General features: G+C 57.3%; 4 protein-coding genes across 7 annotated transcripts in view; 2 read left to right on the forward strand and 2 right to left on the reverse strand.

The window, feature by feature from the left end:
* The first annotated feature begins 977 nt into the window (after positions 1-977).
* SNX1 (sorting nexin 1) lies at positions 978-13,585 on the forward strand. Its single transcript, XM_059858031.1, has 15 exons — positions 978-1,144; positions 4,720-4,822; positions 5,666-5,799; positions 6,325-6,391; positions 7,448-7,491; positions 8,397-8,538; positions 9,013-9,091; positions 9,339-9,414; positions 10,070-10,183; positions 10,310-10,403; positions 11,314-11,519; positions 12,105-12,248; positions 12,605-12,685; positions 12,969-13,040; positions 13,166-13,585. The coding sequence occupies exons 1-15, from the start codon at positions 1,013-1,015 to the stop codon at positions 13,214-13,216; spliced, it is 1,539 nt and encodes a 512-aa protein (XP_059714014.1). The 5' UTR covers positions 978-1,012; the 3' UTR covers positions 13,217-13,585.
* A 573-nt stretch (positions 13,586-14,158) lies between these two features.
* SNX22 (sorting nexin 22) lies at positions 14,159-17,960 on the forward strand. Of its 3 annotated transcripts, none has more exons than XM_059858035.1 (6): positions 14,159-14,250; positions 16,787-16,870; positions 16,961-17,065; positions 17,173-17,267; positions 17,393-17,469; positions 17,599-17,960. In XM_059858035.1, exons 1-6 carry the CDS (start codon positions 14,182-14,184, stop codon positions 17,727-17,729), a joined length of 561 nt encoding a protein of 186 aa, XP_059714018.1. In that variant the 5' UTR covers positions 14,159-14,181; the 3' UTR covers positions 17,730-17,960. The 3 variants fall into 3 exon arrangements, with proteins under 3 accessions (XP_059714018.1, XP_059714019.1, XP_059714020.1); XM_059858036.1 differs by having other exon boundaries at positions 17,396-17,469; XM_059858037.1 differs by lacking the exon at positions 14,159-14,250 and adding an exon at positions 14,452-14,945.
* A 178-nt stretch (positions 17,961-18,138) lies between these two features.
* PPIB (peptidylprolyl isomerase B) lies at positions 18,139-20,128 on the reverse strand. The gene is made up of 5 exons (XM_059858034.1): positions 19,953-20,128; positions 19,368-19,481; positions 19,140-19,233; positions 18,551-18,735; positions 18,139-18,467 (listed from the first exon to the last, which is right to left on the reverse strand). The coding sequence occupies exons 1-5, from the start codon at positions 20,106-20,108 to the stop codon at positions 18,345-18,347; spliced, it is 672 nt and encodes a 223-aa protein (XP_059714017.1). The 5' UTR covers positions 20,109-20,128; the 3' UTR covers positions 18,139-18,344.
* Positions 20,129-21,540: 1,412 nt separating this feature from the next.
* CSNK1G1 (casein kinase 1 gamma 1) overlaps positions 21,541-25,033 on the reverse strand; it is a 101,061-nt gene continuing 97,568 nt past the window's right edge. For both annotated transcript variants that reach the window (XM_059858032.1, XM_059858033.1), the window contains one exon: positions 21,541-24,785. In XM_059858032.1, coding sequence (XP_059714015.1) covers positions 24,731-24,785 — 55 coding nt within the window. In that variant the 3' untranslated portion in view covers positions 21,541-24,730. The remainder of the gene's footprint in view (positions 24,786-25,033) is intronic.

Genomic DNA, 25,033 nt, shown 5'->3' on the forward strand with positions numbered 1-25,033 from the left:
TGAAACACCTTCAAGGTGTGTGTCTCATCCTGGGATGTCTTGGTGGTTATCTGGAGATGTCTTGTGGGAGTATGGGGTTAATTCTGGGATGGCCTGAGGTTATGGAGCTCATCCTGGGAGGTTTTGGAGGGTGTATGGGCTTCATCCTGGGCTGTTCTGGGGGGCTTAGAGGGCTCAGCCTGATCGACCTCCAGAGTATGAGGCTTCTCCTGGGATGTTTTTGGTGGTGCACAACTTACCTTGAGGTGCTTTGAGGGGTATGGGTGTCATCCTGGGATGTCTCAGTGGGGTGTAGGGTGCATTCTGGGCATTTTTAAGGTCTGAGGCTCATCTTGCAAAATCATGGTGAGTATATAACTCAGCCTGGGATGTCTTGGTGAATCTATGGTGTTCATGCTGCAACATCATCAGGGTCTGGGACTTATCCTGGAACATCCTGGGGGCAAAAATGGCTAATCCTGGGACATCTTCAAGGTCTGTGGCTCACCCTGCAATATCTGGAGTGGTATAGGGCTCATTCTGGGGTGTCCCGGACTTTGTATGAGGTTCATGCTGGGACATCTCTAGATTATGGGGCTAATTCTGGTGCATCTTCAAGGCACAGGGCTCATCCTGCGATGTTTTTATAGGGGGGAGGGGCTCAGCCTGGAGTGTTCTGGGCGCTACGGGAGTACTCCCCGGGCTGTCGAGAGGACACGGGTTCACTGTCCGGGTCCCGCGGCCCCCTCAGCCGGGGCGCTGCGGGGACACGGCGTACGGAGCTCCCCGCTCCCGCCGGGCGGCGGGGCCGCGCTCCTCCTTCCGCCGCCACAATCGTACGGCCCCCACCCCGTTTCCATGGTGACGACGCGGCGCCTGCCAGCGGCGGCGCCCATTGGCTGTCGATGGTGGCGGGGGCGGGGCGGATAGGGACGCTGCCCAATCCGCAGCCCGCCCGCAGGGAGGCCCCGCCTCGCGGGTTAAGCCGTGGCGGGAGCTTCCGGCGGGGCGGGCGCGGGCGGAAGCGGCGGCGATGGCGTCGGGCGGCAGCCACGGGTCCCGCTCGCCCTCCCCGGCCGAGCGCCGCCCGCCGCCCTTCCCCGAGCACCGCGGGCTGGGGGCCCCCGACAGCGACTCGGAGGGCGAGGACATCTTCACCGGCAGCGTGAGTGCGGCCGCGGGCGGCGCCCCGCCCCGGGGGCGCTGCGGGGCCGGGCCCGTGTGCGAGGAGTTACCCGGGGCATCCTCCTGGCTTGGTGAAAATAGTGCGGACACCCCGACATCTCCCGAGTAAAGGGGGGAGGAGGGTGATGCCTCTGGTCTCGTGTCCCTTCAGGGGGAGCCGCGGGCCGGGCGGGGCTCGAGAGGCTCCCGTGGCTGTGGGACTGAGGGAAGGCTTGTGCTCGGCCGCACCCGTCTGCCCGGGCTGTTCCCTCTCCGATCCCGCAGAACGCCTGCCTCAGGCCGGGCTGGTGGAGCTCGGAGCAGCCTGCTCTGGTGGAAGGTGTTCCTGGTGGAACGAGGTGGGCTTCGAGGTCCCTCACGGCCAAGCCACAGCTCAGCCTCTTCACTGTGAGGCTTGTGAGGCTTCCCTGGGGGAAGAAGCCCCGTCTGCCTTCCCCAGCATCATCAGCTCTGGTCCCCTCGACATCTAGAGGGTGCTGCCATGCTACCTTCAGTCTGAGATTGAGGGTGGTGAGGTGACAAAGGCGTCCGGTGTTCCCTGCTCACTCGGGCTTCGTGTTGGGCTGCAGGAGGGTTTTGGAGCCTTTGGTGGTACTTGTTTAGCAAGCCAGGTGCTGCTGCACAAATCCCTGAAGGTGGAGGTGTGAAGGGTGTCAGCAGCTTTCCTTGTTTCCAGCAGTCTCCTATGCAGCAAGTCCAGGTTGCTGAAGGCTGCTGGCATTGACTCCTGCTGGCATTGTCCCAGGTTTGCTCCAGGCAGTGACCAGCAGGCAGGAGGGGAGTTATAACTGACTGGTGCTTTCCCAAGCTGAATCCCTGTCAGCTGAATTTCCCCAGTCAGCCTCTGGTCCTTGGGATCACCATCTTCATGGAGCAAGGATTTCAGCTAGAGGGCCCACAGAAGCCCTTCCTGGAGGCTGGAATGCTGTGGGGTTGATTCCCTGAGCTCTGGGAGCTCACCAGACTCACCCAGACTTTTTCCACCCTTCCAGATCCAGCTGGAGGCACAGGAGGAGTTGGTGTCTGTGGCAGGAAGTTCCCCAGAAACATTCTGCAGTTTTCCAGCCTAGGGAGGCCTTGAACAGGAGATTGTGGCCATGACCAAATGAATCTGCTGGGAACAGCCTGGCCAAGCTTCTCCTGCCCCTGACACCAAGCCAGAGCTGTCTCTGCCCTGCTTCTGCTGCAGCTCCTGCCTGGTGTCTGTGAGCTGTGCTTGTGCTTTGCAGCAGGGACAAAGGGAGATCTGGGGGAATGTGGATGGATTGTGACCTTGTGAGGGTGGAACTCACACTGCTCTGGGCAAAGCAGCAGCTGGGTTTGTTTGGAAACCTGGGAAAGTCCAGCCCTGGGCCTTGTAAGAGGAAGGTGCTGGTACCTGTGGCAGGCACCAGGTCATGGAGGTGGTCTGGAGCTTTCTTTGGTGGGGAACTGGAGGGTGCAGGAGGTGGCCTGATGGTTTGTGGCCCACCAAGAGGGGTGAGCACTGAGTGCCATGGGATTTCATGGGAATCACACATCCCTGTGCTGGAAGGGGGAGGCTGCTGAGCCCCAGCAGCTTATCAGGTGTTTGGCTTTGTTGTGGAAGGCACTGTTGTAACTAATGCAGGCCTGTTCTTGTGACCTGGTGCCCTTGCTTGTCTGTGCCCTTGAATGTTAGGAAAACACTTTGTGGGGAGCAGGGGTACGGGGTTGGCTGTCTGTCTCTGCCCCCAGACACGCTCAGGATGGTTCTTGCACGCTGGGCTTCAAAAGATGAGTCTGGACGCTAGGTTTTTTCGGTCTTCAGAATTGTTTATTATCTCTTATCTATAAAGTCCTTTCTCTGCCCGAAGGATCTGACCAGCACGGCAGCCAAAGGCACTCTGCCCACCCCCAAGGCGGCCGCATCTTTTATAACAAAAACTACGTATATCATATTTACCTTTTGTCCCCAATACCTCTCATCGTCGTCACTAACTACACTCTCATCCCAGACCAATCCCCAAATGCCAACACCACTGCAGAAGATGGAAGACAGGAAGAAGAAAGAAGAGCCTGGTGGCACGCCCTGATTGCTCCATCTTGTCTCTGCAACCCCCCTGTACCAAAACCCCAAAATTTGTGATTCACCCTATAATGACAGCTTCCCTTCACCACTTACACCCGAGTGATTCTCACAGGTTCCATCTCCTCATACATCGGTGGCACATCTCTAGATGGATCAAAATCAAGCCACCAAGTGCTTTTGGCAACATTCCAAGACTCCCGAGCCCCCCAAGGGTTCTCTCAGTAGCTCTGGACATCAGGAGTGACGTGCTGAGCTCCCACACAGGAGAGGCAGGTCTGCCTGGCTGCCAGCATTCAGGGGCTCAGCAGCACCTGGGCAACCAGCAGGGCAGTGTTTGGTCAGACCTGAGTAGAACCAGAGCTGGGCCTCTCCTGTCTGTTGACAGAGGTTGGATCCCTGTGTGAGCACAGCCCAAAAGAGTTCTGTTTCCCTGTGGTGAGGGTGAAGCTGGCGCAGGGGGACCTCTGCCTGTACCTGTGATGTTGGGGGTGCTGAATCCACCCCAGACATGGCTGGTGTCCTGTGTGGGCTGATCTAACCAGGCCACGGCTCCTCTGTAGCAGCAGATGGAGAAGTAGGAGCAGGGCGTGGTGCTTTCACGTCTGAGGAACTAAAGGAACTGAGGAACTAAATTTAAGGCAAACTGGGAAGCAGTTGCAGCAGAAAACCACTTTGTCCATGTGCAGTGGGCTTCTTTATGAGCATGAATATTTCCTGGGGGAGCAGAGGAGCTGTGTGAGCCCTTTCCTCATAGGTCACCACTGTCACCACTCCTCTTGTTGTCTTGGACACTGGTCTGAAGGACCCTGGGGGCATGTTTGGCATGGAGGGTCTCTGCTCCCCACTCTCCATCACGAACACACGTAGCTCCTGCCTTTAACTGCTGTGATCCAAGCCGGGAGCAGTCCCTCCTCTAGGCAAACAGCCTAAAATACAGGAGCTCTTGCCATCAAGTGAGTGTTTTGATGGCTGTTTTGTTTTTAGCACCTTAAAGAAGCCTCAGCACAGCTTCACTCCTTCAGGAGCGACGTGATCCGGTGGCACTGCCTTGCTGGAGAGAGTGCCAAGGAGCTGCTGCTCTGGAGTCTCTAATAGAGCTCCATTTACTGCCCATCAAAGACCTGTTCTGTTCTCTGCTGGGACCTACAGAATAGCACTTGCTGTCCCCTTCTTCCTTGGGATATCTGTCTGCCTGCAAAATGAGGGATGGCTTGGGATGCGGGCATCTGTAACAGGAGTGCTGGAGCAGCTCTGTCTTCTGGTGGGGAGGACTGGTTGGCATAAAAGCTCTCAGGTGGGCTGTCCCCTCGTCCCCAAGCCTGCTCCTGGCAGCCAGGATGGTCCTTTCTGGGTGGAAGGTGGCACCAGAGTTTGGTGTGACACTTGTTGTCCTTAAAAGTGGCAGAAAGAGTGATGCTGAAGGTGGTGGACAAGGAAGGTGACATGTTTGCTCCTCTATCCCTCAGTGTAAATGACCTTTGTTTGACCTTTTAATCCTCTCACAGAGCAACTCCCCGGCCCTGAAAGAAGAACCTCCTCTCCCTGTGAGCAGCTCCTCCAAAGAGAACGGAGTTCATGTGGAGCAGGATGATCAGGACCTGTTTGCAGGTGAGTGTGTGTGTGTGCTGGGCCTCTCTCAGCCCCAGGCCTGGAGTGATAGTCCTGCAATACCCATAACCAAAGCAGATCATAAGTCCTTATCTCAAACACACGTTTGAGTCTGCTTGCTCTGGTGTTGTGTTCAGGAAGGTTGGAGCAGCCCCTGCCAGGTCTCTAGGATAATCCTGCCACAGGAGTAACTGTTTAGGAGCTGAGGAGGATTAAAGTGAGGGTTGCTTTTGTTGCCTTAAGCCCTGAGGTGGTGAGTGTCTCCTCAGAGTTAAAGGGTTTTCCTTCACCTTCTCCTGACTCCGAGCCAGTGGAAGAAGCATCTCTGCTAAAGACCTGGCTGTTCCCAAGGAACAGGAAACACAACTCCCCTCAGCAGGGGAAAATGAGGAGGGTCAGACATTCCCCAGCCCTGGCATGATGGGCTGAGAGTCAATTCTGGATAATTCTACTAAGAGGTGGAAGTTTTTACATCCTCCAGGTGGAGAGGTAGCCTGGGAAGGAGCCTTCCTCCCAGGTAAAATGTGCCTTGGCTTTAGCTGCTCCAGGGTGCAGCTCCCCAAGCACACAGCAGGGAGGTGGTCAGTGAGAGGTGATGCCTGGCTCCTTCTGGAATAAGTTCCTTGGATTCACGTGATGTTCTCCAGCAGATTGATCAATTGCTCTTACTGCAGTGACAAGGCTTTGTTATGCTCTTCCAGTGCTTACAGGTGTTCTCCCCATGGATTTCTTTGCTAATTAAGGCTGTTGTTACTTCCTGGATCCCACGAATCAGAGAATATTGCAATTGCCTTTCCAGAGACCCCAAGAGAGAGGCTGACCCTTGCAAACTTCTTTTGACAGATGCTACTGTGGAGCTGTCCCTTGATAACACTCAGAACAACCAGAAGAAGGAGGTGGCCAAACCATCCAGTCCTTTGCCCTCATTAGATGTAGCAGCAAGTTCTTCCAGAAACCTTTCAAAGAGCTATGAGGAGGTGAGAATTCCAAACTGTCCTGCAGGTTTCAAACTGTCTTTGGCAGAACCTCTCTGTGTACTCAGTTGTAAACATGAATGTTAAATGATGTAATTAATATGTAATTGCCTTATTGAATGCCGTGATTTATATCTCAGGCCATCAGTCTGGGACTGATACCACTGGAGTGGGGCTCAGGTCAGCCTGGTGGCATTCCTACTCGTGTGGAGGTCCGTATTCCTTCCAGAGCTGTCACAGGGGTGGATCTGGTCCTGAGGGTCCAAGCTGTGAATGGTAGCTCTGCAGGTTCTTCTTGGGGCTGAGCAGTTTGTGCATCAGTCTGGGCAGAGAGTGGGGTGGGAACAGCAAACCCAGTTTGGGATCTTTGCCTGGACACGATGAGGAGCTGGAAGGGTTTATAGAGCAGTCCTGGCCAGACTGAGGTGCTAGAGCTGCCTTGCAGGGGGACAAGCTCACCGTGATGGTCTGGGGTGGGTTGAACCCTGGTTTCCTGACTTGCTGTCCCTCTGTGCTTTCTCCAAACAGCTGGAGGAGGAGGAGCAGGAGGACAAATTTGACCTGACTGTGGGAGTGAGTGACCCAGAGAAAGTTGGTGAGTAATGGCCCTGCAGGAGAAAGGGCTGGGGGGGCCAGGGTGGCCCTGCAGCTCCTGCCTCTAAGCACAAACCCGAGCCTTGAATAACGTTTCCAAGGCTTCCTCTGGCATCTTAAAGATATGATGCTGCACAAAGCCCAGGGTGAGGATGAGCCAGGCAGAGGCAGGTTGTAGAAAGCCCAGAGCCAGGTTTTTGGGATTCTTGGTGCCTGGCACTGTGGTGACCAACTTGGTATGACCTCCAGGCAGCACTGCCCCGTGTGGAGCTGGCATGGGCTAAGCAAAATTCCCTTAACCTGAAACTGAGTGCATTGTTCCCTGCTCTGGCACATTCCCTGGAAGCTGGGCTTGCCAGGGAAACAACTCTGGCTTCAAAATGAGAAGCAAGAGGGTTTCTGTCTATTTGAAAGAGGGGTCAGAGTGCCATGACCAGCCACGTGGAAGTTCCTGGGGTGCAGAAAACCCAAGGGAACATCTGATCTCAGCCAGCAGAGCAGCCCAGCCAGTGGCAGCTTGTTCCCACTCCATGGCTTGTGATCTCTGGAGCAGGGAGGTGTAAATCAGATGTATCTTAAGGGTAGCACTGGAGCCGGGAGGATGCCCTTCAGATGAACTGCCAGGTGAACAAGGGGATTTCTGTGTGAGCTGGAGCAAGCTGCCTGTGGTGTTCCAGGATCCAGCCCCATCCAGGCTGACTTGCATCCCGTGAATAGACTGTTTCATGTGCCCCACAGCCCCCGAATTGTTGGGGTCTGAGCAGATGTGTGGAGCCAGCCCAGAGGCTGCTGGCACAACAAGTGCCCAATTGTCAGTGCTGGCTCCCGTAGGAAGTGTGGGGAGGCAAAAGCAGGTTGGGAAGTGGCTGCTGGGCAGGAGTCCAGGGCCATGCAGCAGGATGCTGCCTCTGGTTTTGCAGGAAGATCCAGGGCTCCATCAGACCCGAAATCAGGATCACTGAGGCAGGAAAAGGTCAGGAGCCTTGTGCTTTGTGTTCGGGGAATAGTGGAAAGTGATGATGTTGTGATCCCACCACTTCCTTTCTGTTTTTCTTAGGGGATGGCATGAATGCCTACGTAGCCTACAAAGTGTCAACACAGGTATGTCTAACCCCTCTGTGTCTAATTTTCTGTTATTTTTCCATGCTTAGAGGCAGCTGGACTGTGTGTCCTTAGCCAAGCCAGCAGTGACCTAAATAAACAGAAGGCCTGAATGCCTTGTTTTGTGGATTCAGGAGTTATAATCCACAAAGGATGAGCCCAGCAGAGGAATAGGGCTGGAATCTATTTGAAAGGAGACTGGCTTTATTTTCACAGCCAGTTACCTCTTTGCAGCCTTGGCTGAGAGGGATGCTCAGCATTGGAGGGAGCAGCAGGAATGATATCTATTGGGAGAGTCCCTGAGCCCGGGGCTGCTGCTGAAGGTTCTGTGCCAGTGGCAGCATCAGATTGAGCTGACCTGAGCTCAACACTCTCTGCAGAGCTGCTGCTGTTGTTGCATTCACATCAGGACCTATTCCCTTCAGTTCCCATGAGAAATGCAGCTGCTGGAATGCTTTGGAGTCTGGCTCTGGAAAGTTTCTCCAGCTGCCTGTACTATGGCTGCTGGGCTACAGGCAACCTGTGGTCTGAAGAAGAGACAGGAGGATTTGTTATCCTTAATTCCTGCTCTGCAAACCCAGTCCAAAGCACTGGTGGCCCTTGTAGTCTTTAGGTGGCCTGAGGGGTGTGTCCCTGTTCCCGTGTGGAGTAGGGATGGTGGAATTAGGCAGTGGGCAGGGCTTACTAAGCAGCCCATGGCTACAGGAACAGCTGTTTGTTATTTAATGCCATTAATTCTGCTGCTGGCTCCAGGGAGAACCCAGCTGGGAGAGAAACTGTGGAAAACCTGGGCCAAAACTCTGCTCACATCTTGCAGAGCTGGTGCTGTCCCACTTCACCCCAGAGGTGCCAGCAGGGCCAGGCTTTCCTGGGGGAGTGTGACCCAAGTGCCCTCTGTTTCCCAGACCAGCATGCCCATGTTCAGGAGCAAGCAGTTCTCAGTGAAAAGGAGGTTCAGTGACTTCCTGGGGCTCTACGAGAAGCTGTCAGAGAAGCACGCCCAGAACGGGTTCATTGTCCCTCCGCCGCCCGAGAAGAGCCTCATAGGTGAGTCAGGAGCTGCACAGCACCAGGGCTGCCTCTGCACAGCTCTCCTGAGTCCTTCTGATGGGAGCTCTGTGCCCAAGGACTGCCCTGCAGCAGTGTCAGAGCTGACTGGAAGCTGCAGAGTAGACAAGGAAAAGAATCTGGGTTCTGTGGCACAGACAAAGCTCTGGCCCCATACTTGGAGCTCTGGACTTAAATCCTTGATGGAGTTCACAGATGCCTCCCCACCTGCTTGGTGAAGAGTACAACCTCAGTGGTGTCACTGAATTGCTGCTCACTTGAGTTCAGCCCATTGCTTTGCCTCTTTCCTGCCTGTCAGTTCCTTGGCTACGGGCAGATTTCAAATTTCCAAAGTCTAATTCCTGTTGTAAGATTCTTCTCCTCCACTGTCACCCTGATAGTCTGTAATAAACCACTTTACCTTGTGTGTAGAGTTTAGAGCAGCTCATTAATCACATCTTCCCTCTGTGCTAGGCATGACCAAAGTGAAAGTTGGGAAAGAAGATTCCTCCTCTGCAGAGTTCCTAGAAAAACGTCGGGCTGCTCTAGAGAGGTATGACCCCATCAGCTGTCCCTGACCCGAGTGAGGGATCTCAGAGAGCTCTGCTCTTCATGGTGGCACCACCAAATTCCCCAGGGAGACAGGAGAACTGCTGGGTGAACTAGAGCAGCTGTTGGCTCTGATTTCCAGCCCCCCAGCTGCTGTTCTGGAGTAAATACCAAGCTGAGATGGACAGATTTAAAATCAAAAGCTGGATTTGCTACAGCCAAAGTAACTCCTGGAGTTGTTCCTCCCACAGGTACCTACGGAGAGTGGTCAGCCATCCAACCATGCTGCAGGACCCGGACGTCAGGGAGTTCCTGGAGAAGGAGGAGGTCAGTAGGATGAAGTAAGGAATCCTTGGAAGTGCTGAAGGAAATGGTCCTTGAGCAGTTAATGAGGCAGGATCCCACAAAACTCAGTGGGGAGTGTCAGAGTGGCACCAGGTGCCCACCAAAGCTGCTGAACCATCCCCTCAGCCAAACAAAAGGCTTGTGGGGTGAGGTAAGGGCAGGGAGAGATCCCTCAGCAGGTATCTCATGCGCAAAACAGAATCATGGAATGGCTTGGGCTGGAAGGGACTTTAAAAAGCCCATCTTATTCCACCCCCTGCCATGGGCAGCAGCACCTACCTGCTGCTATCCCAGGTTGCTCCAAGCCTCATCCACTGGCCTTGCACACTTCCAGGGATGGGGCTGCCACAGCTGCTCTGAGCAAGCTGTGCCAGATCCTCATCATCCTGACAGGGAAGAATTTCTTCCCAATATCCCATCTGTCCCTGCCCTATGGCAGTGGAAACTCATTTCCTCTTGTCCTGTCACTCCAGGCCTTGTTCAGAGTCTCTTTCCAGCTCTCCTGGAGCCCCTTTAGGCACTCAATAGGGCTCTGAGGTCTCCCCAGAGCCGCCTTCTCTCCAGGTGAACACCCCCAGCTCTCCCAGCCTGGCGCTCCATCTCCTATGGCAAAGCAAACTTTTCCATTCCTTCCCAGCTCCCAAGAGCAGTAGGAACCCAGACCTTGAGTGGAGCAGGAATAATGAAGATGTTCAACAAAGCCACGGATGCAGTCAGTAAAATGACCATCAAGATGAACGAGTCGGACATGGTGAGTGTCGGGGCACCTCTGGCCATCCCTGTCCTCACTCCAGAGCTGTGTGCTCTCCCCAGCTCCAGCTCTGGGTGCAGGGAAAGCCCCCCCTGTGGGAGTCAGCTCTGCATTTACCCATTGCAGTGGTTTGAGGAGAAGCTGCAGGAGGTGGAGTGCGAGGACCAGCGGCTGCGGAAGCTGCACGCGGTGGTGGAGACACTGGTGAACCACCGCAAAGGTGACAGAGGGACATCTGGGCTGGGACACTCACATCTGGGCTGTTCTCGAGGGGGTCACCATTGTCCCAGGGACACTTCCAAGGAGCTGGGACAGTGCTGGAAAGGACCCTCTGTCCCTCCCCCTGGGAGACAGATGTAAAATGGTCACCCTTGTTCTTCTGTCCAGCCCCATAAGCTCGGGATGGCAGTGTGGAAGGGAACCTGTGTCCTGTGGGATCATAGAACCCCAGGATGGCTTGGGGGGCTAAAGGAATATTAAAGTCCATCTTGTTCCACCCCCCTGCCATGGGCAGGGACACCTTCCACTATCCCAGGTTGCTCCAAGCCCCATCCAGCCTGGCCTTGGACACTTCCAGGGATGGGGCAGCCACAGTTTGTCTGAGCAACCTGTACCAGGGCCTCAGTTCCCTCACTGGGAAGAATTCCTTCCCAATACCCCATCTATCCCTGCCCTCTGGCAGTGGGAAGCCATTTCTCCCGATCCTGTCCCTCCATCCCTTGTCCCCAGTCCCTCTCCAGCTCTCCTGGGGCCCCTTCAGGCCCTGGCAGGGCTCTGAGCTCTCCCTGAGCCTTCTCTTCTGCAGGCTGATCAACCCTAATTCACTCAGCCTATCCTCATGGGCCTGAAGGCTGCTGTAGCAAACCTGAGCAGAGCTGACCTCTGGGAGTGGGGATGTTTTCCTTCCTCTGCATTTTTGACTGACTTCTGCAAAGCTGTGCCTGTCCTTCTGCTCAGCTGCTTCCCTTTTTCCTCATGGCTGGAAGCTGCTAGCCCTGACGGAGCCAGTGCTGGCTCTTCCAGCTGGTATCTCCTGGAGCCATGGGAAGGCAGCTCCAAGGGCTGAACCCTCTGCTGGGGAGCTCCTGGTGCAGCCAGGCCCTTCTCCTGACCCTCATCCTGTTCCCCAGAGCTGGCATTGAACACAGCCCAGTTTGCCAAGAGTCTGGCCATGCTGGGGAGCTCAGAGGACAACACAGCCCTGTCTCGGGCCTTGTCCCAGCTGGCTGAGGTGGAGGAGAAGATTGAGCAGCTGCACCATGAACAGGCTAACAATGACTTCTTCCTCCTGGCCGAGCTCCTGGGGGACTACATCCGCCTGCTCTCGGTTGTGAAGGTAAGGACTCCTTTGCTCCTGCTCCTTGTACCCCTTGTGGGCTTAGGGATGCCAGCAGGTCTTCCAGACTCAAGCACAGGGCAGAGCAGAGGGCATGCAGGACATGGCCTCTTCAGGCAGAGGGAAAACATGCTGGCTGTCCAGTTGTGCACTGGTTAGGTTGGAAGATGGTTGTAGGTGAGGCCTGGCCATGCTGCTGTTCTCCAGAGGGGATGTGGAGCAGGTTCATGGCTTGTAGCTGACCCCAGCCCTTCCAGTGGTGAAGGCTGAAGCTGTGAGCTGGTAACCTGTGATACAGGGGGTGAGAACTGACCTGCCAAGTGCCTGCTGTGTCAGAGCCTGAGTGCTCCTGAACTTGGGCATCAAGTCCACAGTGCCCACCTGGTGCATTGGGAAGAAGCAATCCCACGGGAGTAGCAAGTCCAGCAGTCTGACCCCTTCCTGTCCCGGAGGCCAGACCACCATATCCTTGGTCCACTGGTCCATACAGGAGCTGTGGATGCTCCAGAGCAGGACCCAGTCTGTGTTCTGGCTCAGCTTTGGTCCAGGACTTGTCAGGAGTTCTGTGCCCCTCCGTCCCTCCAGGGAGCCTTTGACCAGCGCATGAAGACCTGGCAGCGGTGGCAGGATGCTCAGACCATGCTCCAGAAGAAGAGGGAGATGGAGGCCAGGCTGCTGTGGGCAAACAAACCTGACAAGCTGCAGCAGGCCAAGGATGAGATCTCGGAGGTAGGGAGCAGAGCGTGGGGTCTCTACACTGCTCCTGCCCTCCCTTCTCCAGTGGGGAAGGAGCCTCCTGGGCTGGGGAAGGAGCCTCCTGGGCTGGGGAAGGAGCCTCCTGGGCTGGGGAAGGAGCCTCCTGGGCTGGGGAGCACCTCCTGAACGGGAGGGAGAAGTGTCTGTGTCCAAGCTGCACCAAGGGCTAAGCCAGCCTTGAGTGAGGCTGCAGGAGGGGCTGCTCGTGCTCCTGCCTCCTGTGAGCTCCAGCAGCACCTCTCACATGCACGGTCGTGGCTCCAGCCCCCCGTGGAGAGGGGGCAGGAGCTCCTTCTGCTGTGCCCAAAGCGCCCTTGCTGTCTCTGCAGTGGGAGTCCCGGGTGACACAGTACGAGCGGGACTTTGAGCGGATTTCTGCCGTCATCCGCAAGGAGGTGATACGGTTTGAGGTACGTTGGGGCAGCCCTTGGCACTGACCTGGGCTCCTGCCCCTCCTCCTGGCCCAGCAGCATCCCTAAATCCCAACGTGTGTGAGCTGGGGTGTTGCTGAGTGGGCTTCCCCACGAAGAATCTTAAAATAAAGCTGGGTGGGCAAAGATCCTCTATGTCCCATATCCTGGTCTCCTCACGGGACCCCAGGAGGAACAGGAAAATTCTGGGGATTTCTCCTTCCCCCTCCCAGACTCTGGAGGGTTTTGGTGGTTGCTCCAGCCTCACGCCCATCTCTTGCAGAAAGAGAAATCTAAGGACTTCAGAAACCACGTCACGAAATACCTTGAGACGTTATTGAACTCTCAGCAGCAGGTGAGTGCTTCCCGATGTGATTTTATGTCCAAGTTCAGGCCATGCTTCTGAATCTCTCAAGCATGGCCCCCTGCACTGCAGCTTCATCCTCAAGGCTCCTGACTCTCTCCCTCTCCTCCCTGCAGCTGGTGAAGTACTGGGAAGCATTCCTGCCCGAAGCCAAGGCCATTTCTTAATTGGACTGAGCAAACAAACCTGAGTTTTGCCTTTTTTTTTTTTTTTCTTTTTTTTTATATACACTATACCTCCTCCTCTTTTCCACGTGAGCGACCCCTCGTTCCCCATGCTGGAGCTGGTAGAGGTGTCACCCCCAGAAGAACAGCTTGTGAGCCAGTAACTCTTCTAACTGTATATTTTTCATTTAGCAACATATATTTTCTTACTGAAGAGAAACTAGTTTCCTGCTTCCAGACCAGACCCGCAGCCAGGGGGTTAATGAGATCTGGCAAATATCTATTTTTCAGGCTGGGTTTTAAGGCTCTAATGAATTATCTTACTCCTGCAGTGCCATTAAAGTTCTGTAATAAAACTTCTATCAGGGCAAACAGGCTCTGGGTGTTCAGGGTGGGAGTGGGGCGGGGTAAGGGTGCATCCCTGGAGGCCGAGGGAAGCAGCAGAGCCTCCCCCGTGTTGTGACAGGACAGAGGTGACCTTGGACGCTGCTCTGGCCACCTGCCCCTGCTCTTGATTAGGCTTTGGCTCTCTGCCTTTCCTCCAGTGGAAGCCGTTTTTAGGATCTGAGCTCAGCGGGGCTCTGTGGCAATCCCACTTTGTGGCATTGCCCAGAAATCCATGGTGGAGCTCTTAGGGCTGTGGTGCTCCTACCCCCCTCCTTACCCGGGGTAGGTTTGCTCCTTTCCCCCTTCCCAGCCTCGCGTGTGCTTTTTCTCAAAACCGATACCCGTTCAAAAAGCGAAAAGGCAGCTTGGGCTGACTTCCCTCTTTCCTTTCCCCTTATCCTTGTAAACCTGCTCCCTGCGGCGTCTCCGCGGCTCCTTCCCCCTGTGCTGGTCTGGGGCCGCAGGATCGTCCCGGGCTGGCCGGGGGCCGTGACCCCGCCGTGGGCGCTCGGGGCGGTCCCTGCCCGGCCCCGGCCCCGCTCCGAGCCGGTCCCGCCCGTGGCCCCGCCGTGCCCCTGGCCATGATCGCCGTCTCCATCCCCGCGGCGGAGCCCCCGGCGGCTGCGCGCAGCCCCGACCGGGCGCACACGGTGAGGGACGGGGCACACGGGGGGTGGGGGCTCGGCTGTGCCCGCAGGGAGCGGTGGGTGAGGGGGTCCCCTTCTGCCCCGGGGACTGGAGGTCGCCGGTTGTCCCCGGGTGTCCCCCGCCCCTCCCGGGAGTGCGGGTCCCTGCCTTTCCCCAGGGGTCCCTGCTCTGGGGGGTCCCAGCTGCCCTGGCACTGGAGGTCCCCACGTTCCCACGGGGTGTCACCCTCTGCTCCCGGGGGATTTGTCGCTCTCTGCCCTAGGAGTGGAGGTCGCTGCGTGTCCCTGGGCTGTCCCTGCCTGTGGCAGACACAGACCCCCTGCCTTTGAGAGGGGTGTCTCTGCTCCGGGGGTGCGGGATCCTGCCCGCCGCTGTCCCCGCTGCCTGCGGGGATTGCAGGTTTCTGCCTCTGCCCAGAGCTCTCTCCCTGCCCGGCGGTGCTCCCACCCTAACCCAGGAGCTGGAGGGCTCTCATGTCCCACCTCCCTCGTGTCCTGTTCGTTCCAGCACTGCCTTCTGTCCCCGGGGTCGGGGTGTCCCTGGCCCTGGGCTTGGAGGATCCCAAACAGCCCCGGGAGTGTCCCCGGCAGCCACAGCGGGATCCCTGCCCCGGGTGCTCCGGGCAGAGATCCCCACAGGGGTCGCTGCCGATGGGGACGCTTTGCCCTTGAAGGAGGGGATGGGGGACGTGGGCAAGGTGAGATTATTGGTTTGGCCTGGGGAGGGCCACGGGGGTGGCTGCCTCTGCGTGTTCCTGAAGGTTCCAGCCGGGGGGAGCACAGACCCTTTACCTTTGAGAGGGGAGAGGTCCCTGTCGCCCCCATGGCTGGGGGTTCCCTTCTTTCCCCGGGCTGCCCCACCAGCTCTGGGACTGGCGGTCCCCTCGTTCCCCCAGGCGACCCTGAAGTGTCCCAGCCTCAAGGGTTGGAGGTCCTCAAGTACCTCTGGGTCCCTGCCCCCGGGGGCACCTTCTGCCCTGGAAGTCGGGAGTGTGTCTATCCCGCAGCTTCCCTCTGGCCCTGGGGTGCAGGCTTCTGCCTTGTCCCCAGGGGTGCCTCCCCTTGCCCCAGGGCTTGGAGGCTCTTCCTGCCCACCCCGAGGTCCTGTTCTGGGGCTCTTATATCCTCTTTACACCCAGGGTGGCAAGGATGGAATGTCCCCTGTCCCCAGGCTGTTGCTGGGTCCCTGTCTGTCTGTCTCTGGGTGCCTCCTCTTCCCTGGGCCTGAGGGTGCCTGTTTGCCCTGGATGGTGGAGAGTGTGAGGCTCTTAATGTGCCCACCGGGATGTCCCCACATGCTCCAAGTGCTTGGGGGCTCCCAGCAGCCCTTACCTCCTCCCAGGGTCCCAGCTATCCAGTGAGTGAGGAGGCAGGGGGAGAGAGGGGCAGATGGGACCATGTGCCCTGAGGAGGAGAGGGCCCCAGCTGTCCTCATGGATCCCTTTCTGGGAAGGGGGACACAAAGCCCTTGAAGGGGAGGGGGGTCCCTGGCCCAGGGGGTGCTGGGCAGAGGTCCCCACAGGGTTCCTTTCTGAGGTGAGTCCTCTGCTCTTCTATCTTGGCTTGGGGGGTCCCTGTAGGATGGAGCTGCCTGTCTGTCCTTAGGGGCCCACCCTTGAAAGAAGGGGCTGTCCCTGGCCTGGGGGATCCCCATTGGCCCTGGGGAGTGGAGTGGGGGGGGGAACCCCTGCCTGTGTGGGGAATGAAGGGGTTCTCCTGCCTTCCCCAGGAGGGTGGAGATCCATGACTATCCCTAGGTAAGGGGCCTCACCTGCCTTTGGGAACGATGGGTTGTCTCCCTCTGTCCCATTGGTTTGAGGTCCCCACGTGTCCCTTCCTGGTGTCCCTGTCAGCCCCAGGATCCCTGTCTGTTGGGGTTTGGTGGGGGTTGGGATGTCACACCTTGCTGTGCTCCCCTCGGGAAGGGAGAATTGTGTCCCAGCTGCTTTTGGGGGTCCTGCCTGGTCCCATGATGCCCCTGTTGGCCATGGGGGTGTTGGGGGTCTGCCCTGGAGGCTGGGGGTCTCTGCCTGTCCTAGAGAAGTGGGAGTGGAGTGTCCCATGTACTCTCCCCAGGTGTGTGAGTTAGGGGCCCCTACCTCCTCTGGGAGGCTGATGAGTGATGAGGGTGATGAAGATGGTAAGGGTGATAAGGCTGGTGAGAATGGTGAGGATGATGGGAATGGTGAAGATGATAAGGCTGGAGCTGATGAGGATGATGAGGGATGGTGAGGGTGATGAAGATGGTGAGAACAGCAAGCATGGTGAGTCTGGGACTGGTGAGGATGGTGAGGATGCTGAGAATGCTGAAGATGATGAGGATGGTGAGGGTGATGAGTGATGGTGAGGGTGATGAAGACGGTGAGAACAACAAGCATGATGAGTCTGGGGCTGGTGAGGACGCTGAGAATGCTGAAGATGATGAGGCTGGAGCTGATGAGGATGGTGAGGATGATGAGGGATGGTGAGGGTGATGAAGAGAACAACGAGCATGGTGAGGCTGGGGATGGTGAGGAGCACACTGTCTGTCCCCACACAGGTGTTCCGGGTGGAGGTGCTGTGCAATGGCCGGCGGCACACGGTGACCAAGCGCTACAGCGAGTTCCAGGCACTGCACAAGCAGGTGAGACCCCCCCAGCTCTGCAGGAGGAGATGTGGGTGGCCTGGCCTCATCCTCTCTGGCCTGCCCTGATACCCCCACACCCTTCCTCAGATCAAGAAGACCTGCAAGGTGCCCGACTTCCCCCCACGCCATGTCCCCAACTGGATGCCCAAAGCGCTGGAGCAGCGCCGGCAGGGCCTGGAGGTTTACCTGCAGGTGAGGCGTGTATGGCAGGATCAGTCTGGGTTTTTAGGGGTGAGGAAAACCTGGTGGTGGGTTTGGGAGGGGCTTATTGGGGTGCTGACACCCCTGGAGCATTGCAGGGTGTGCTGTACCACAATGAGGAGCTGCCCCAGGACATCCTGGACTTCCTGAAGGTGCGGCGGTGCCAGCAGAGCCCCAAGGCCAGCAGCCCCCCGTGAGTAGATGAGTTCTGCCAGCACCAGGGTTATCCCACATGGCACCAGGATTGTCCCCATTAGGCACCCTGAGTACCTGGGGATGGTGGGGACAGGCTGAGGACTGGTGTCCCCTCTTCTACAGCAGCACCAGACTCCTGCCCTCCCAGCGCCCCATTGTTGGCTTCTGCTCGGATCCCTACGTGCGGCCACACGGCCCAGGTAAGGAGCAGGGCCACGGAGCAGGGCTCCAAAACCTCCAGGAGCCTCCTCTGGGCCCTACAAAAGCCCTTCTCCTTCACTGGGGCCCAGGAGGGAACAAGCTGTTACAGCACTCCCATTTCCTCGCAGAGCTGCTCCCCAACACGGTCCTCAGCGGGGTCCTGCAGGGCCTCTACCTCCCCCTGAGCTGTGTCCCCGGCCAGGCAGCAACCCCAGCCTCTGGAATGATGAGTTCCACCCAGCACCCAGGGATGCAGTGATGAGAGAAAGGATCCTTGTGGTGAAACTCACTCCTCCCTGCTGGGAGAAGCCGAAGGGATGTTGGGAACTGCTCTCCCACCACCATGCAAAGTGCCTTTGTTGGCAGAAGAGGAGCTCTGCCTTCCCCCTACTGTTCTGGGCTTGCAGAATGAACCTTTGGATGCTGAATGGTGCTGGAAAACCTCTCTGCATCCAGGCTTTGGTGCAATAAATCTCCTGGATTTGACTGACTGGCAAAGTGCTGTGGAATTCTGCAAAGCAAACCCAGGGCCAACTGTGGCACTGCTCCCAGCTGGATGAGATGATAAAAAAGACAGGTTGGGAGGGGAGCTGGAAGGTTGAGGGGTGCATCTGGGAGAGGGATGCAGAGTGATCTGCACCCCTCCGAAGGCAGGAGAGAGGCAGCTCTTTAAAAAACACATTGGTCACATTTATTGGTGCATGTGCTTCTTACAAAAGTGATGGAAGAGCAGCCTGTGCCCTGTCCCACTGGCTGGAGGCAGCAGGGAGAGGGGCTGGGCACTGGGACACAGCGGGACCCGGTGGCCCCAGGGCAGGGGAAGCACAGCAGCCCCCGTCCCACAGCCCCTCAGAGCCTGGCAGGGCTGGTCCCGTCACTCCTTGGCGATGGCAAATGGCTTCTCCACCTCGATGGTGCCACAGTCGACAATGGTGACGTCCTTGAGGGGCTTGTCCCGGCTGTCCGTCTTTGTGCTCTCCACCTTCCTCACCACGTCCTGGTGGAGCACAGTGTGACAGCTGAGCAGAGCCAGCTCAGCCGAGCCCTTCCCAGAGCACCAATCCCTCTCCCATGCCTCACCATTCCCTCCAGCACTTTGCCAAACACCACGTGCTTCCCGTCCAGCCAGGGCGTCTTCACGGTGGTGATGAAGAACTGGGAGCCATTGGTGTCCTTGCCAGCGTTGGCCATGCTCACCCAGCCCGGCCCGTAATGCTTCAGCTTGAAGTTCTCGTCAGGGAAACGGTCCCCGTAGATGCTTTTTCCTAAAGGGGGGGGACAAAAAGGCCACAGTGGTCTCATGGAATATGTCAGGTAGGGGTGATGGTGGTGGTAGCTGCAACATGAGGTGGGTGGGGGAATGAGTAATTCCAGAACAGGGACTAGCACTGGTGCCACAGGGATACATGAGACATGGGCTGCTGCAGGGAGCTGGAAGCACCCCAGGGGCTGGGCAGGGCTGTGATGCCAAGGGAGCGGAGCAGGAGGCTCCCAGCACTCCAGTTACCCCAGCACTCAGCTCTGCTGCGAGGCCATGTCTTTGTGAGCTCCATGCCCACTTGATTCCACCAAGCTCCAGCGCTACACTGCTCGCAGGGACAGCCCTGCAGTGGTTGGAATTGCGGCTCCTGTCTCACTTCAAGACAGTGGCTTGGATCTGCCAAGTTACCTCCAGTGCCGTCACCACGGGTGAAGTCTCCTCCCTGGATCATGAAGTCCTTGATCACACGGTGGAACTTGCTGCCCTTGAAGCCAAATCCTTTCTGGGAATGTGGAGGGAGAACATGGGGTGAGGTGAAGGGGCAGACCGGAGCTCCATGGCCCCAGCACTGCCCCGGGGCACCAAGCAGGACCCGAGCAGGGGCAGGTGAGGCCCAGGGTGCCACAGGCCCCTCACCTCTCCGGTGGCCAAGGCCATGAAGTTCTCCACCGTCTTGGGCACTGTCTTGCCGAAGAGTCCAATGATGACACGGCCTGCATCCTCCTCACCGATCCGCAGGTCGAAAAACACCTTGGTGGGGGGGCGGAGGAAGGTGAGGGGGGGGATCAGGGGCGCCAGACTCGCCTTGCTGGGCCAACCCACCTCCAAAACTCCAACTCACCAACTCCGACCAGGCCCAAGCCCTCCCAAGGTGAGGTTGGTTGGTGCCACACAGCCCTGGCTGCATCCCCCCCCGGCAGCCTCACCACTCACCCCAGTTGGACCTCCCAACCCAGCCTTCAGCCCAGTCCCCCCATGTCAGCTTCCCCAGAGCTGGGCCAAGCTGTCCCCAGACCACCTCCCCTCTTTCAGGTGCCCCCTCCCCCCCCCCCCTCACGGTCTCACCCCACCCTCCCCGTCCGGGCCCCCTCAATCCCAGACCCATCCAGGGCCCCTCACCCCAAGTTCCCCTCTCCAGGTCCCTCCCGCCCCATCCGGGCTGCCCCCACACGGAGTCTTTCCCAATCCCCCCCCCCCGGCCTCGCCTCGGCCCCCCCCGACCTTGGCGGTGACCTTGGGTCCCTTCTTGCGTTCGTCGGCGCGGGAGGCCGCGGGCAGCAGGAGCAGGAGGGCCGCGCCCAGCGCCGCCGCCGCCACCAGCACCTTCATCCTGCGCCGCTCGCAGCCCGGCCACAGCGCCCGCCGCGCCGCCGGCATCCGGCCACGCCCGCCGCGCACCCCCGCCCGCACCGCATCTTGGTACCGCCCGCGCCGCTCGCCCGCCCGCTCCGCCCGCCTGGGCGCGACCAACAGGGTCCCACGGGGGGGGGAAGGCAGCACCTTCCGGCCGGGCGGAGCGCGGGCGTATGCCACGTTGCCCCTCGCTGGGCGGCCGCGACGCTGTCAATCATGAGCGGAACGCCGCGATGATTGGCCACTGCGGGGGACGAGGCGGGAGAGAGGCGGGACCGAGGGTGGCGGTGGCCAATGGGCACGGGCGGAGGGCGGGGGCTGAGGCAGGCCGGGGGCGCTCTTCCGGCGTGTCCCGTTGTGTCTCCGCTTTGTCCCCGGTGTGTGCTCCGGGCCCGGTGTGTCCCCGGTAGCAGCAGCCGCGGCCCCTGGGGCAGGGGGACATGGAGCGCCCGAAGCCGGTGACCGCTCGGTGGCCGCGCCCGCGGCGGGAGGACGAGCCGAGCCCCCGGCGAGCTCAGTGGCTGCGGGTCAATGGCTGAGCGGGCGCGTTGGAGAGAGCCAAACCACCCGAGAGCCTAAGCTCCTCTGAGAGCAGCTGGCACTGTGCCCACTCGGAGACACCTGCACCTGAACCAAAGTGTTCCCACGCTTGGAACCTGCTCCACACTGATCTCTCGTGTGACAGTTTTCCCCCTAATCCCCAGCCTTAAATGTACCATTTTTAGCGGGAGCTTTAATTTCCCACTCCTAAAAATTTGTCTGGGAACGCAAGCACTCTGACAAGGGGATGAACCTCAAAGGTTTCCTCCCTGGCCCTTGGAACCCACATCTCCACCTTTGAGATTTATCTTTTTGGGGACTGACAGTGACCCAGACCTGATGAAAACCTAATTCCCACATGTTCAACTAACTGCAGGATTTGCAATCACAGACTGGTTTGGGTTCAAAGGGACCTTTACAAGTCTAACTGCTGCCATGGGCAGTGACACTTTCAGTGATGGAGCTAAGCATCTGCAACCCCACAGAAAATCCTGTGGGCTTCCAGCCTGGCCTCTCCAGGTATTTAAGAGGAATTAGGGCTTCTCTCACTCTTTCCTTCAGTTTTTATCCCACCCATCAGCCTTGCCAAGGGGGCACGTCCCAGTACCCCTCTCCCTGTGGTCCCTTCTGCCTCAGGGACAAGGCATCCTGCATCCAGGATGGCTGAAGTGGGAATGTGTGCACTCAGGGAGAAGGGAAATCAGTACCACCACGCCTTGGCCCAGCTCCATAGGGCTGAACCACCCATGGCTGTAAAGCACTAAGCACTGAGAAGGTCCCACAAGGTCCCACCCATGCATTGTCCCCTCCAAAGGGAGCAGAGGGTGACACAGATGCCCAGCAGAGCCAAAGGAAGACAAAACACAAGTGCCGTGGTCAGGCTGAGGTAATAAATACTTCTATTCATGGAGAACAATGCAGCAGTGCAATGTTTTATTGGAAAAAAAAAAAAATCGTCTCACTTGATACCTCAGAAGACTGCATCGCAACGTTGGAGGGCCGAGAGCCGCGTCAGAGGCACCTGCACCAGGAGCCCCCAGGAGCCCTCCCCTGCCTGGGGTCTCCTGGCTGCCAACTGCTCCCGGCAAGGAGAGGAGGGATTGCCCAGGTTAATGCCCTACATCCTACCACAGCATGGCTGGCTCAGTCTGGCTGCGTCTCCTTGTCACCTCCGAGCTCCCTGGGGACAGTGGTTCCCTCAAGCACAGGACTTGCTGGTAACCTGCTTTATTTTCTTTTTTTTTTCTTTTTTTTTCTTTTTTTTTTTTTTTTTGTTAAAAAGCCACCCCACATCTTTGCCCTTTTTTTGAAGAGTCCAACGTACGATTATAGTGCAAGAGGGCTTGGTACAAGTGAGCATTACCAGCATGCCGTGGGGGGACAGTCCTCCCCTACAAACACATCATTGTAGGATTAAAAGAACACCGTATCTCCAGAGAGAAGCTGTAGTGGGTCACCATGAAACAGCTTTCAAACCAACCCACTTAAAAACAAGGTCAGGAAAGTTTCTAAACGATCAAATACATTCACTTAAAAAAAAAAATAGCCAAAAAACCCCCAAAAAACAACAAAACAAAACCAAAAACATTTAGGAACAAAACCTGTTGAGATGGCCCCTTTCCCCCCCGCCCTCCCTCACCCTGCAAACACTTACATATGCTGCAACTACAAGCTGCTCCTTGAGTGGAGGCAGCAAGGAATGACCAAACACGGCAGGAGATGCAGAAGGAATCGAGTTCTGGTGACAGGCACTTAGTGGGGCTTGGGAGGGCAGCAACGGAAGTGTCTCAGGGCCAGCTCTGTCGGCAGCAGGCAGGGCGGCTCCCCGGGGAGCGCCCGTGCCCCTGGACACCCTCCCAAGATGCCAAACCATGGTTTCCTACAGCAGAGAGAGGAACGCCTGTGCCAGAGACGCAGCTTCTGGGAGCGGAGGAGTTTGGAGGGAGAAAGGTGGAATGTGCCCATGGCCGCGTCCTCCCTGTGGCAGGAGGGGACAGGGCTGCACACCTGGCATGTGCCTGTGGGAGGTGAGTGGTGCCCTTCCTGCCCTGTTCCCACCCCAGCCCATGGCCTGGCTGGAGGAAAGCGCTTTGCTGAGGGGGGAGGAAGGAGGTGCATGCATGAACCGACGGCTCTGTGCCTCCATTGCGCTCTCTGGGATAAGGCATGGAGAGAATGCAGCAGAGAATGGAGAAGAGATGCCCTGCTGGGATCCTGGCCAGGAGGGAGGCTTTTCCACCCTGGCACCACACCAGTGTCTGCCTGACTCAGGAATGCATGAAGAGCAAGCCCAGAGCTTGCTGCCCAGGCTGATCTGCTGCCTTCTAAGCCTGCTCCTACCCAGCCAGGGAAACTGAACCTCCTGGCAATGGTGCTCTGTGAACTCCAAGCTACACAGCTTAGCATTAAATAGAATAAACAAGAATGAGATCTAGTCTCTCCCTTTCCTCCCTTCACGCTCTCCATGATTTTAGGGTTAGCCAGGCCCAAGTTTATAACAACTGAACTATTCCAGGCTGATCTGGTGTCACACATGGAAAGACAAAGTCCAGCGAATTACTTATAACCTCCCCAAAGCTGCTCGAGTTCTCCCAGAGCCCTGCCACCTCTCCAGTAACCCCTGGCAGCCTCATCTCCAATTTAGGAAACACTGCAGATGGATGCAAGATTTCAGTGTTTTTCTGGGTGTGCAAAGTACCCCAAGCCCTTTCCTTGCTATTTGTTTGGCTCAAAGTGGTGCAGGAGAACTGTGGCTGCTGCAGGGGGTGGGATGGTGCGTATGAACTTGCACCTGCCCCGTGCTCAGAGAGAGGATGTGAAGGCGATTCCAGTCAAACCTATCTGACCACCGGGAGATGGGATCAGTGTTAAGGCATGAAGTATCCTCTCCCCTGCTGGGGATGCTTTCCTCCCACTAATATGTTCTTGCAGAAAGTTCCCAACCAGCCCAAGGAGGGATTTGGGAAGGCTGGCTGGCTACCCACACCGAGAAACACCCACGCTTCAGGAAATGGCTGTTTCCCAGGAACCTCAATCCTGATCTCTTAGACCAGCACAAATTTCTCTGGCTTGGCAAGGCCATGCTGGGCATCAGCCTCGCCTCTCCCGGCCAGCTAGGTCAGGCACGGTGTAGGAAACCATGGAAAGGACATTCACTGGCAGCTAGGAAGGGTGATTGGAAATTCAAGTATGCTTTCCTCAGCGCCCGGCCCAAGGTGGGCATCAGGAGCCCCAGACTGGCACGAGGGTTGTGGACATCCCCACTCAATCAAGGGCATTTCCGTGCACCCCACCATCCTCCCCGCTGGATGTCTGCCTGCGCTGGCGTGGCCACGCAGAGATCCACAGATACAATGTGCATCTGTAAATGCTAAAAATAATAAAAAGTGCAACGACGTCAGCTTCTTTAAAACAATCCACACTGCTCTCTTACTGTCACAGGAGGGAGGTGTCAAGGGAGCAGGGAAAAAAACCCTAACTGGAACAGTAGATTGCAAATTTCTCACAGCTTGCACATTACAGTGTAACTGTTCCCAAGGAGCCACAGAGAGAACCTGTCTCTTCCTGCTGCAGCAGTCAGGCCCTTCTCTTAGCAACTCTCCTGCCTGTCCCGCATCCTCCTGCCCTCTTCACAGCCAATCGAGCCTATGGAATTTCTTCACTTAATTAAGGAGGGAGGAGGACAGAGGAGCAGAGTGCAGGGGAGGGAGGGGAGGAAAGTGAGCAGGAACTAAGCACAGTCCTCAGGTTTGCGTCAACGATGCCTTCACCGTAAACAATGGGAAGGAGGGTCAGCCAGCCAGCCCCCCTCCCAGGGCGACCAAGACCTGAGCCAGCCACAGTCCTGGTCCCAAAAGGAGCTTCAGGCTTGGAGTGAATGAGGGAGACCATTCAGCAGATCCACCCCAGAGTGGTTTGTTTTGGAACGTTTTCTTCTCTTTTTGGTTTAAAATGTCACTTGTTTTTTTTTTTTTTTGTTTTGTTTTGTTTTCATTTTTCTCTCTTCCTCCTATGCCTCCTCCTCCCTCCTAAAGAGAAGCCCCTTCCAGTAAGACAGGGCAGGAGCTGCAGGCGTGGTGGTTCCTGCAAGGCCCAGGAGGCACCGGTCACTTGTGACGCTGAGCCGTCTTCTTCCGTTTCCTCTTAAAGAAGCAGCAGCACCTGGGGCACAAAGGACAAGGAGAGAGAGTCAGCCCCGTGCCTGGCAGCCTGTGATGTCCCCACAATGTCCCCACGATGTCCCTGCCATCCCCCCACTTGACCTCATGCAAACAGCATCTCTGCCTGCCCGGCCTGGGCCCCACCATGCTGCCAGGATGGGGGGGCAGGTACTGGTGGGTGGATGACACCACCAGCCTGGAATGGGAGACCAGGCACGGCCAGCTGGGGTGTCTCACTGCCAGGCCCCA

Source organism: Haemorhous mexicanus, chromosome 13 (assembly GCF_027477595.1).
Source record: "Haemorhous mexicanus isolate bHaeMex1 chromosome 13, bHaeMex1.pri, whole genome shotgun sequence".
Lineage (NCBI taxonomy): Eukaryota > Metazoa > Chordata > Aves > Passeriformes > Fringillidae > Haemorhous > Haemorhous mexicanus.

Coding starts and splice junctions, on each gene's coding strand:
- SNX22 (XM_059858035.1), top strand. CDS start 14,182: ATGATCGCCGTCTCCATCCCCGCGGCGGAGCCCCCGGCGGCTGCGCGC. Junction 14,251..16,786: donor GCCCCGACCGGGCGCACACG/GTGAGGGACGGG, acceptor GTCCCCACACAG/GTGTTCCGGGTGGAGGTGCT. Junction 17,268..17,392: donor CCCAAGGCCAGCAGCCCCCC/GTGAGTAGATGA, acceptor CCTCTTCTACAG/CAGCACCAGACTCCTGCCCT.
- PPIB (XM_059858034.1), bottom strand. CDS start 20,108: ATGCCGGCGGCGCGGCGGGCGCTGTGGCCGGGCTGCGAGCGGCGCAGG. Junction 19,482..19,952: donor GACCCAAGGTCACCGCCAAG/GTCGGGGGGGGC, acceptor CCCCCCACCAAG/GTGTTTTTCGACCTGCGGAT. Junction 18,468..18,550: donor GCAAAGTGCTGGAGGGAATG/GTGAGGCATGGG, acceptor GTGCTCCACCAG/GACGTGGTGAGGAAGGTGGA.
- SNX1 (XM_059858031.1), top strand. CDS start 1,013: ATGGCGTCGGGCGGCAGCCACGGGTCCCGCTCGCCCTCCCCGGCCGAG. Junction 9,092..9,338: donor CGTCGGGCTGCTCTAGAGAG/GTATGACCCCAT, acceptor TTCCTCCCACAG/GTACCTACGGAGAGTGGTCA. Junction 12,686..12,968: donor AGGAGGTGATACGGTTTGAG/GTACGTTGGGGC, acceptor CATCTCTTGCAG/AAAGAGAAATCTAAGGACTT.